This window comes from Pongo abelii, chromosome 20, assembly GCF_028885655.2.
Source record: "Pongo abelii isolate AG06213 chromosome 20, NHGRI_mPonAbe1-v2.0_pri, whole genome shotgun sequence".
NCBI lineage: Eukaryota > Metazoa > Chordata > Mammalia > Primates > Hominidae > Pongo > Pongo abelii.
In genome coordinates, this window is record NC_072005.2 from 50,015,038 (window position 1) to 50,027,615 (window position 12,578).

Below are 12,578 nucleotides of genomic sequence, written 5' to 3' on the forward strand. Positions count from 1 at the left end.
ATAACAATATTACAGTGACAAGATACAAAACAGAATCTGTAAAGGGAAATGGCTCATGGGCAGTTGTCTAGAGGAAACCAGAAGCAAGCTTACCAGAGTCCTCTCTGCATGGTATTACATAAGACTCATCTCCTCTAGCATTGAATTGTGATACTACTTGTGAAATGTCTACAATGGAAGCTCATTAGCAACCAGCAGCACAGGTTCTTATTGAGATTGATTATGTAGGTATGTGTCTAGAACATACCAAGATTCCCAACTCTAAGAAGAAGAGCAAGTGTTCCAAATAAGCTGCATTGTAGAGTTTAGGCACAGTGAACCACTCTTACCCATTATGGAAAGGTGGCAACTCTCTCAAACCCCATGTTCCTTGACTCCAGCCAAAGGCCAGTGTTGCAAACAGCTCTTTTTAAAGTTAGCAGTCTGACTTATGCCGGTTATGTTAACTTTTTTTGCACGTGGTATCAGAAAAGTAGGGCCTGCAGTCTTGTGGGGTTTTCTTAAACTATCACCAGATAATAGTTCATCTCTAAGATAGTTATTTGTAAAAGAAAACTCATCAGGTTACATTTTAAAATATTATTATAACAAAAAGTACCATAGGTAGGCCTTCCATCTACCCTCTTGTGTGCCTGGGTCCTCAAATTGGTCACAGGATGATATTAACAGCTGATTGGTTTTTATTGTTCATATTTGTGTCTCACAGACTGCATGAGTATTTGACTCCCAGTAAAACTGAATATTGAATACCTAGCTTCATATGTAGTACCTGAGCTTTTGTGTGGCCAGTATTTCTTGCCACTTCTCACCATGGACTGGGTCCCTTTTATGTTTGTGACCCTGGCGAGTTCACTATGTTAACTTTGAAATTGGGTACATTATTATAATTGGGAATTATTGCAGAGTCTCAATCTCTGTGTTTGAAAAATGAGGGAAGCTTCCGAAGTTATTATTCTCTGACCATATCAGTAGGATATCCATTTAAAGGTTTGAGTTAAATGCCAAAACATTTGTGTGCGTTTTTTTTTTTGGATACACTATGACAATAACTTCCTGGATAGATTTGTTGTTGTTTTTAATTTTTATAATAAAAATACACTCATTTTACTTGCAAGAATAATGCCTAGACATTGGAAACAATTACTTTGGTACAGAAAAGTCTAAAAAAGAAAGTGGAAGATAGGAAGTATGAATATTTTGGTAAGGATGGTTCGGCATATCTATGCATATAGGTAACAATTGTATAGAATTTTACAAAACTAGGAACACACTAAGCATACTTGCTCCTAACAGGATTGTCCTAATTTGACACTAATGTTAAAGGCTGTATAAATAAGTTGACCTCCAACCTCATTTCTAATGCCTGCTGTATCCTGGTGTACTGAATATTAATTTTTCCTTAAACAGTTTTCTGATGATGAGGATCTGTGTGGTATCAATTTTAATTACAACATGCCTAGACTACAGTCCCTAGTTATTTAATCAAACACTAATATATATATATAGGGAAGGCATTTTGTAGATATTTAGCCCATAATCAGTTGGCTTTGAGTAGGGATATTATGTGAGATAATGTCAGTGGGCCTGATGAATCACTTGAAATTATTTAAAAGTAGAGCTGAAGCTTCTTTGAAAAAAAAAAAATTGCACCTTTTAGTAGCATCTTCCTCTCGTGGGTTAGTGTTCCATCTGAGCCATCCTGGGGTATAGCCATATGGTTTTTGCAATTGCTTAGCCAGTCCCACAGTGGCATAAGAAAGTTCCTTGCAATAAATCATTTGTATATGTCATATTGATTTTGTTACTCCATTTCAACGCTGACCAAAAGATATTTTGTTCCAGAAGTGGTTCTAGAGGAAGAGAATCTTAAGAATGAGTTTTCTGAATCGATTCTGTGTTTTCTCAAATTGGATTTCTCATCTTTTTTAGTTTAAAGACACCATTGACTTTATTTCCAGTGGAAAATAGGGCATTGGTTGTTAAAGCCACGACATGGTGATAAATATATGCCAAATATATTGGCTAATCCAAGCATATACCTATAGAAGGCATGATTCTGGATGACTACGAATTTGTTAGTTTCGGACATAATAGTCAAACGAAGGACTATAGTGGTATTTACTAGTTGCTCCAATTTGTGCTTCAGAAAGTGGGAAAGAAAAAGATGAGGTCAAGGCATCAAATTCCAGCTCAGTCAGAATAACCTGAAAGCTTCAGTCATTATGCATGGCTTCTTAACCTTGTGTTGTTGATCTTGGCATTTATAGTAAATAACTTAACGGGAAGTCTATTACACTGTTACTTTATTTGTACAGGCAGGAGGATTCTATTGCAAGTAAACAGAAATCCAACTGGAATTACCTAACAGAATCACATCTCCCAAATCAATTCTAAGACATGTCCAGTTTACAAATCCACAATTGCTTCAATAAACGGGAGGTCAGTTCTGAATTAGGATGGACCCTGGTACATTGCAGAGTGCTTCACAAGGCCCTACAACCATTAACCCGTGTGACTATGTACTCAAAAGGAGAAATATTCAAACATCTTGGCAACGACTAACTCCTTATTGTCAAATGGCACATTTATATTTTGATGATTGGGCCTGGTGAGAAGGAAGCAGGAAGGAATCTAGGCATATTTGTAAGATACATACATATCAGCGGGAAGAAATAAATCTTATAATAATTCATGGGCCTTTCACCTTGGTGAAATTTCCACAAGTTCACTGATGTAGGCCTATTGAGATATCCCTTCTGGGTGTAGGGCAAGTAGAATATAGCCCTTCCTACAATCAAAAAATAGCGTCACAACGCCTAGTGGACCACTGGGACTATTGTATGCTACTTATTCCTCATTGAGGTGTGCTACTTTGCCTATTTTGTGTGACCTGAAAACATTTTGACTCACCCAAGATAAGTCTGTGCAATGTGTCCCAGCTGCTATGTAAGTTTCTCTGCCATCAGGACTCTATGACCCAGAAGAGCCAAAAGTGATTAAAATGTTAATGAAAGATAGTGATGGTTGCGCCTTTGGCTGGCCCTAGTTAGTAAATCAGCACTTTAGAAGGCTGAGGTGGGAGAATCGCTTGAGCCCAGGACTTCAAGACCAGCCTTGGCAACATAGCAAGACCTCGTTCTAAAAAAAAAAATTGAGGCGAACAGACCAAAAACTCAACATAAAAATGGGTAATAGATTTGAACAGTTTACAAAAAGAAAAATAATATTGACACAGGAAATATGCAAAAATGTTCTATGTTATTTAAAAAACAAGAAATATAAATTAAAACTAAATGTAAATACATTTCTTACCATTTGATTGGCAAAACTTTAAAAATGTTGTAATAACACATTTTGTTAGCTAGTTTCAAGGCGAGGGTATATTTATACGTTACTTCTGCAAATGGAAATGGTACCAAAAAATTAAGGCAACTTGACAATATGCAACAAAATGTATTTCTATTAACATCTTCACTTTTCAATCCTGCTTTTTGGGATGTACTCTTCTGATATATCTTCAACAGGGATAATATGTAAATGTACAAGTGTATTCATAACAGCATCATTTGTAATAACAAAATACTGGAAGTCACTGAAATGTCCATAAATTGCAGCACTGCTAAACCACTCAATGGAATTTACGCAGTTTTAAAAATAAATTACTCTATATGACATGATTTCCAAGATGTTATTATGTGAACATAGGAGAGTTAGAAGTGCACTATCCTAACATTTAAGTAAAAAGGGAAAATAAGAAACACATCTATTCTGTTTAAAAAAAGTAATGAAAATAATAAAATTAGTTACATAAAGGTGTTAGACGGCCACACTGTGGAAGTGACTTGGGGTAGGAAGGAGGGGTGTGGCACTTCTCTGAGAATAATATGTGGTAGAGCATTGACTCATGGGAACATGTTGATGACTGACATACCCAATAATATAAAATCAAGAATGAGATTTCTTTGTAGATAAACTAGGAAAGTTAAAATCATAGAATAACAAATTAACCTAAATGTATTTCAAATCAATAACATAAACAGTCTAAAGGTGAGAGCAAGAAGTAATTTAAGCAACTTATTACACAGTACAGTATTTGACTATATATCCTCAGTCTAAAGACAAAAAGAACTATAAAAAATGTTGAACTCTACTTTTGAATTATTTTTTACAATGATATGAATTAGTAATTCTGACACTACATGATGCGTATGCAATGGTCTTAATGTTTGTGGCCCACCAAAATTCGTATAGTGAAATTATTACCCTCAATGTGATGGTAATAGAAGGTGGGGCCTTTGGAGGGTGATTAGGTCAAGGGATGAATACCCTTATAAAAAATGCCAGAAGGAGCTTGTTTGTCACTTTAACCAAATGAAGACACAGCAATATGGTGCTACCTATGAACAAGAAAGTGGCCTCCTACCTGACACAAAATCTGCCAGTGCTTTGATCTTGGATCCTAGTTTCCAGATCTGTGAAGAATAGATTTCTGTTGTTTAAAACCCAGGCAGGCTATGATATTTTGTGACTAAAAAATATTGGTACTGAGAGGTGGGGTTGCTGCTGCAACAAATACCTAAAAATGTAGCAGTCTTTTTGGAACTATGTAATGGATAGAGGCTAGAAGAGTTTTTACATGCATGCTAGGAAAGGCCTACATTGCCATGAATGGACTGATAAGGACAATTCTGGTTAGGGCTCAGAAATAGAGAATAAGAACTGTAGAGAAAACATCAATCTTGTTAGAGCATACCTAGGTGGTCATGATCAGAATGTTGGTAGAAATATGGACAGTAAAGGCCATTCTGAAGACCTCAGTCAGAAATGTTGAACATGTTATTGGAAGAGAAGAGAGCTTCTTGTTATAAAGGGATGAAGAATTTGGCTGAATTATATTCAGGTGCTAGTGTTTTATGGACGGTAGAATTTGTGAATGATATAATTGAATATTTACCTGAATTAATTTCTAATCAAAGTGTTGAAGTTGCTGCTTGAATAATCTTGACTACCCATAGTAAAAGGCAAGAAGTGAGAAATGACTGAAATAAGTATTAATTAAAAGGGAAACAGAACTAAAAATTTTAAGTTTACAGCCTATCTACTTTGGAAAAAAAAAAAAAAAAAAAGGAAACCTGAAGAAAACAAGGGTATCGTTAAGCAACTAATTCACGAATTTTGTATGGATTGGCCATGTCAGCTGAAGCCAGGACCTATTGTCCAAGACAATGGAAGAATGACCCCAAAGGCATTTCACAGATTATGGCAGCTTCTCCTCCCATCACAGGCCCAGAGTGCAAGGACCTGGGGGACAGAAAGGGCCTTTGATGCCAGATATACCCTAATATATTAGGCACAGTTTTTGCCTACTACGATTGAGCGTGTCAATAAATTTTTATCTCTTGGGAGGGCAGAATAGAGCAAGGATACAGCTGTACTGGTATAGAAATAGCAGTCACTCAATTTTCAGAGAAGTGTTCCCCATACTGTGGTTGGCACAGTCACTTTATCTAAAGAAAACCATGAAAAGTCTTCTTTTTTAGTTTAGAAAAATTGATATAGAACATGAGACTCCATTTTTTTTTAAATAAAAATATAGGTTGATAGGCCAGAATTCACAGGTCCACCTGCCTGAGCCAAAATTCTCACGCCGCCACAGAGCAAATGGACTCCATTTCCCAAGATACCAGCGAAACGCCTGCGGGAGTCTAGTTGCCCTGTCGATGCGCAGGAAATTTGGCTCCCGCAGGCGTTTCGCGAGTATCTTGGGAGGCGTGGGAATTTTGGCCCAGGCAGGAGGACCTATGAATTCTGGGAAGTGGAGTCCATTTGCTCTGTGGAGTCGTGGGAACTGTGGCTCAGGCAGGCGGAATCGGGGGATTCTGGGAAGTGTAGTCCAGACGCTCTGTGGCATAATCGACACTTCCGGTCTCCGAGCAGGACGTTGCTACTTAACAAGGTGGTTTGAGCCAACTCCGTGTCTTGCGGGTCTTTGCGAAAATGAACCAGTTATTAGGGGTGCCTAACGACCTGGGGGTCAACTAAGGGGGTAAGAAGCCCTGGAGAAGACCCGAGGTTTGGAGATGCGAGGGAGGGGGAGGGGAGTTTCGTTGCCGTCGATGGAGCCTTCTGGCGTTGGGGGCTGTACTCAGGTCCACCGGAGGAGTCGTCGGGGGTTCGGGGAGCGGCGAAGAACCCTGTCTAGTCTTGTGTGCCTGTTTAGATGGTTTTCCAGGTGTTTGACCTCGCTCAGTCCGCCTCCCTCCACTCTTAAGTGTGCGACCTCTTTCTCGCAATATAACGTGGGGTGTTACTTAATCTCCCTGTACCTCCCATTGCCGTTTTTTAAATAAGGATTTTAGGACCATCCTGATAGAATTGTTTTAGGAGTTGAAAGTTGTGGTATAAAACAAAGACTTAACAGCCCCTGTCACTTTGTGCCCTGTTAATTTCCCGCGAAATGGTCAGGTCCCCGAGTGGGGTCAGAGCTCCAGCTGCCCCGGCCTTTCTCTTGGATCCCGGCAGGACGCTGGATGATCCCGGACGCCTCTGACCTCTTTTTAGGAAGGCGAGGGTTGCATCTACGTTTCACGAAGGGAGAGGAGCATTTAACTCGCATGCGGGAGGGCGACGCAGTCGGGGTGTTTGACAGCTTTCTCCTTCCCCAGCCTGACCTTTCTAAAAGAACTGCAGGGAGGGACTTGGCTACTGAGGACAAAGCTCTCTACACGAGTGGTCCTTGGCTTTTCTCTTTTTTAAAAAAAGTTATTTATTTTGTTAGTCTGTTTTTATTATTATTATTTGAGAACGAGGTTTGCTCTGTCTCCCAGGCTGGAGTGCAGCAGTGGCGCGATCTCGGCTTACTGCAACCTCCGCCTCCTGGGTTCAAGCAATTCTCTGTCCTCAGCTCCGGAGTAGCTGGGATTACAGGCATGCGCCACCATGCCCGGCTATTTTTTTTATTTTTAGTAGAGACGGGGTTTCACCATGTTGGCCAGGCTGGTCTCGAACCCGTGGTCCCAAGTGATCCGCCTTCCTCGGCCTCCCAAAGTGCTGGAATTACAGGTGTGAGCCACCTCGCCGGGCCGGTTTTTTTCTTTTACAGAGATGTTCACCTCAACCAAGAGTGTATAGGATGTGTCCTTGGGCATGGGTGTTGATAATAATTAAACCTTAATTGGTAACTTAATTCTAAGGGCTTTATGGAAATAAATACATTTACGCCACATCATGGCTCTGTGGAAAGGTATTGCGCTTTTCCTTTTTTTTTTTTTTTTTTTTCCCCTGAGACGGAGTCTCGCTCTGTCGCCCAGGCTAGAGTGCAGTGGCGCGATCTGGGCTCAGTGCAACATGCCGCCTCCCAGGTTCAGGCGATTCTCCTGCCTCAGCCTCCTAAGTAGCTGGGATTACAGGTGCGCACCACCACGCCCAGCTAATTTTTGTATTTTTGGTAAAGATGGGGTTTCACTGTGTTGGTCAGGCTGGTCTGAAACTCCTGACCTCGTGATGCAACCGCCTCGGCCTCCCAAAATGCTGGGATTACAGGCGTGAGCCACCGCACCCGGTCGCTCTTTTCCATTTTAAATATGGGAGTGAGATACTGGGTGCTTAGTTCCCAAGTAGAATGAGGTGCGGCTGGAGCTGGAACCTAGGCAGTTTGGGTCAGAACCTGAGAGGATCATCCCTTGGATACATTTTCATTGAGGTACAGGAACTAGCTGGAATCAGGTGGGTAAAGAAAGTTAGGACTTGATTGAAGGGACCTTGAGAGCAAGGCTCATGGACTTGGACTTCTGTAGGAGTCTTTTAAAAAATTGTCAACATCTTGTTTCACTGTTTATAAGGATTTTGTATTGTGGAACCATGTCATTGTGGAGCATTTTAGAATTAGATTAATAGGAAGAGAAAACATGTTTTAAATTACCCATGAATCCAAGATGTGAAGGTGGTAACTGTCTGATACAAGTGATAGAACTTCCAGTTCTCCTCCGTTTCTTTTTAGTCTTTCTTTGTGTCTATTGTATATTTATTTATAAGCATTTAAAAATTGTTATAATATCTTAATGTGTTTTCCCGTATTTCTTTAACTACAGAAATTTTTAAATACTGCTAATAGAGAATAAACTAGGAAACTGCCATATTATGTCATGCTCATCCATATTATTCCCATTGTTTTTTTTGTTTTTTGAGATGGAGTCTTGCTCTGTCTCCTAGGCTGGAGTGCAGTGGCATGATCTTGGCTCACTGCAAACTCCGCCTCCCGGGTTCACACCATTCTCCTGCCCCAGCCTCCCGAGTAGCTGGGACTACAGGCACCCGCCACCACGCCCAGCTAATTTTTTGTATATTTAGTAGAGACGACGTTTCACTGTGTTAGCCAGGATGGTTTCGATCTCCTGACCTCGTGATCCGCCCACCTCAGCCTCCCACAAAGTGCTGGGATTACAGGCGTGAGCCACTGCACCCGGCCCCCATTGTTATCATCCTTATGACTATGTCCTGATAGTTGAAAACCTTTCATTTTTATGTCATTTCAAAGCTATAGAAGAGTTGCAAAAATAGTATAAGGAATTCTCATATACTCTTTACCCAAATTTGCCAATTGTTTACATTTTTCCTGTTTGCTTTGTTGGTGGCCATCAGCCAAATACTACCAGGAACATACCTGTAACCAGAGACAATTGATTGTAGATTTCTGCAGCAAGGAAGCCCACATTCCATGGTGATCATGGGGTGACTTGGTAAGAGGTGTTTAGAAAAGGCAGGTTATAGGGTCTCACATAACATGCTAGATAATATTAAGATATCACATTAAATGATATTTATTAAATATTGGATATCTGTTTAAAAAACTACTAATTGTGCTTATAGTGTTATAATTAGATAGTGCTAGATAACATATTCCATAACATCATGGTATCTCATATGTGGTTCTATAATTAAATTTGTTCAATTTTTTCACTTAAAGTCCTCACAACTATCCTCTACCCCTACCCTTCGCCCTGACCCCAGTTTAAAGTCTAATTATATGCATTGTGTTTAGTCGTCACATTTCTGTCCTCTTTAATCTGGAAGGATTTCACAGCCTTTTTCTTTAATATATGTGGTATTTTTAAAGAGTGTAGGCAAGTTATTTTGGAGAAAGACGTTCATTGGGATTTATCTGATATATTTCACGTTTAGGTTCAGATCATGCATTGTTATTGCTTCTGGGCCTTATGCATTGTTGGTGCGGTTACCGCCAAAGTGATAAGGTTTCCTTCTTATTGTAACGTAACAGGGCCAAACGATGTTGGTTTGGCCCTTCATTGGTGATCTCAACTTTGTTCATTTGGCCAAGAAGATGTCTTTCAGATTTGTCCACTATAAAATTACCTTTTTAAAAGAAATAGTCAAGTTTCTTCTGGGGAAATACATTATTAATGGGCATTCACTATAAAAATGAACTGCCAGTTCTCTCCCATTTACTTATTAGTTTCTTCAACTATAAATATTCTATCAATATGGACTCAGTCTTGTTAAGTTAAATGACATGTAAACTAACAATTATTTTTTCCAATTCTATTGAGGTATTTTTTACATATCATAGCACTCACCAATTTCAGGTGTACAATTCAGTGATCTTTAGGAATTTCACATAGTGGTTTTGCCATCATCATGATTCGGTTTAGACCATTTTCATCCCCTGCCTGGACTTCTTGTGCCCACTTACAGTTAAAACTCATTTTCAGGCCGGGCATGGTGGCTCATGTCTGTAATCTCAGCACTTTGGGAGGCCGAGGTGGGACGTTATAGCTTGAGCTCAGGAGTTTGAGACCAGCTCTGGCAACATAGCAAGACCCCATCTCTTAAAAAATAAAAACTCATTCTCACCTCAAATCTGGAGCAAGCACTAACTTATATTCTCTCTATATACCATTATCTATTCTGGATAGTTCATGTAAATGAGATCATGTAATCCCTGGGTTTTGTGATTGGCTTCTTTCATTTAGCATGATGTTTCCAAGCTTTGGAAACATCCTTTAAATTTACAAATAAGATTCCATTGTATGGATACGCCACCATTTGCCTATCCATTTACCCAGAGGAAGGCATCTTGGTTGTGTGCAGTTTGGGGTTATTATGAATAATGCTGCTGTGATCGTTCATGTGCTAATTCACAATACACATCTCTCTTTTTCTGCAGACTGTGGCATGTTTCAGGCAGGATTCCTCCTTCCTTCAAACTGCATCACTCAGGAGGCTGCAAATTCCCCAAAGTAGGAGGAAAAATGACCACATTCAAGGTGAGGGGGGCGTGCCTCTCTTGCTGTTAAAATTCCATGTCACTACTCATATTGTCATGTGTTTTTCTCTGCCATGAGAAGACTCAAGGGGAAGACAGGCATTTGGGGACCTGTTGTGTGCCAGGTGCTTCCTTTATCTCTTTTGTGTTGACTGCATTTGGTTTTTGGTTTTGCTTTGTTTTGTTTTGTTACCATTATTTATTTTATGGAGTATGAAGATTAGTAGAAATGAATAGTGCTCCCACTTCCTTACCTCCCCTCTCTCAAATTATCTGTTTTTATCTTCTCTTGCTGTTTGTCATGTACATTCATAACTGTATTTGTATTGATGATATACATCTAATTGTAAACTGTGCTCTTTTTATATGTTATATAATCTTCCATTTTTATGGTTACATCATATTCCTGTTACATTGATGTATCTTTTTATTTATAACTACCTCATGCTCATAGACATATTTTAAGCAACACTGCAGTGACAGCTTTCCTATATGTAACCTTTTCCCACAAAATTAATTTTGAAAACCATGTGCCATTTTAGCTCAATTTTGAAAGGGTACTTTTGATATGTACCACATTGGCTGTTTTGCAGATAGAATATTTTAACTGGACACAGAGCAACAGGATATAACTGCTGCACCACACAAATATTGTTGGAGTTTTCACAGTGGAAGAGCTAGATTCTGTGTTCTCCTTGTCTCAGTCATACTTTGCATGTGCTTTATTTACTGGTCTCTTCTTAGTCATTTATGTAGTAAGCAGTTTAACCAAAGCAGTAGAAAGCCTTCATTTAAAATGTCCAGCGATACTAAGTTTTGCCAGTCACTTGTGTTCTGTTACTACATTTACTCCTCAGAGCAGCGGAATGAGGAGGTTCCTGGTCTCTTCTTCTTAAACGGGTGAAATATGAGGAACCTGCTCAGGTGTACACAGGCAACCAAAGGTCAGGAGTGTTAGCCATTCGGCTCAGATGAAAAAGAGAAACAAGGAGAGAGACAGAATTCTCCATTGAGCAACCTATGCCCTGTGGTGTGGGTGTCTGGAGTGCCCTGTTGAGTGGTGGTGTCCCTAGTGGTGCTGCTCCTCCCCTGTCCCTACTTGTCACATGTCACTATGACATGGCATCTACTCCAGGCACTGAAGTATACTGATTACCATAGTTGTTATAGAAAATCTTTAAATCCCTTGTGGCAAAAGATGCCTCACACAATGTTACTCCAAGCACTGAAGTATACTGATTACCATAGTTGTTATAGAAAATCTTTAAATCTCTTATGGCAAAAGATGCCTCACACAATGTTACCAGAAGAAATAATGACCTGGGGAAGAAATGTTTGTCACGTGGATACCTAAAGAAAATAAAATTCAAAATCAAAACCTTGAGCACAGAATAAAGGAACAACTCCAAACAGATAGGAACAAAGGACACTAAAAGGCCTATGTAAAAGGAGAAGTAGAGATGGCCAATAACCTTGAAAAGTGATGGTTTTCATTTGTAATCAAATAAGTGAGAATAATAGAACGATTTGTTCCCCCAATCAGATTACCAAGACTGTGGGAATATTTATAACGTACTCTTGGCCATGATAAAGAGAAGCAAAGTACTTGTATTCTGTTCAAAGATTATGGAGGTAGGTAAAAAACTGGAAAGAAAGCATGCAGTTATATGATCACAGTTCTAAATGTGCTTATTTTTTGATGTTTTAATTTTCATTTGAAACTATTATTTTAAACAATGAGAGAGGAGAGTAAGATGTTCTTACATTTTACTACATCATTACTTAATGATGCTCTTTACAGGATTGATAATGGAAAATATGTAAAATTAAATATTCTTTACTGTAGCTAAAAGTAGGTCATCAGTTCTCTGGAATACTATGCAGCCATGAAATAGATAATGCTAGTAACAACAGTAAAAATGATTCCAGCTAATGTTCATTAAACAGTGGCACAGATGTTTCCAAATGCTATGTATTTCCTTGTTTAATCCTTTAAAATACTGTGCCAAATAAGGACTATTATTTAGAGAGGAAACTAAATCCTTTAGGCAAACATGTCTAAGGCCACACAGCTAGGAAGGGGCAGACCCTTAGGATGTGCAATGGTGCATTCTGGCTTCCGATCAGGACACTGAGGGCTGCAATTAACATTTGTGGTTTGTATCTTGAGAGTAGAGAACACACTACATAACTGTCCCACTCAGCTGTCCACACTGGTACTGTGGAGTAGGTTCACTGTGCACTGATTACCACCTTGTATGAGTCCTGTGAGACAGAACACGATCTCACTCAACAG

The 12,578-nt window shown here is 39.3% G+C and overlaps 1 protein-coding gene across 5 annotated transcripts in view; it reads left to right on the plus strand.

The window, feature by feature from the left end:
* Positions 1–12,578, plus strand: part of ZNF155 (zinc finger protein 155) — a 32,852-nt gene that overhangs the window by 12,744 nt on the left and 7,530 nt on the right. Inside the window, exons 1-3 of one of the 5 annotated variants that reach the window (XM_063719548.1) lie at positions 5,916–5,956; positions 10,184–10,283; positions 11,826–11,914. In XM_063719548.1, the coding sequence (XP_063575618.1) occupies positions 11,867–11,914 (48 nt within the window). In that variant the 5' untranslated portion in view covers positions 5,916–5,956; positions 10,184–10,283; positions 11,826–11,866. Of the gene's footprint in view, positions 1–5,753; positions 6,073–10,183; positions 10,284–11,825; positions 11,915–12,578 lie in introns of those variants that run through there. The other 4 variants (XM_063719549.1, XM_009232727.4, XM_009232724.4 and 1 more) reach the window with 4 other exon arrangements.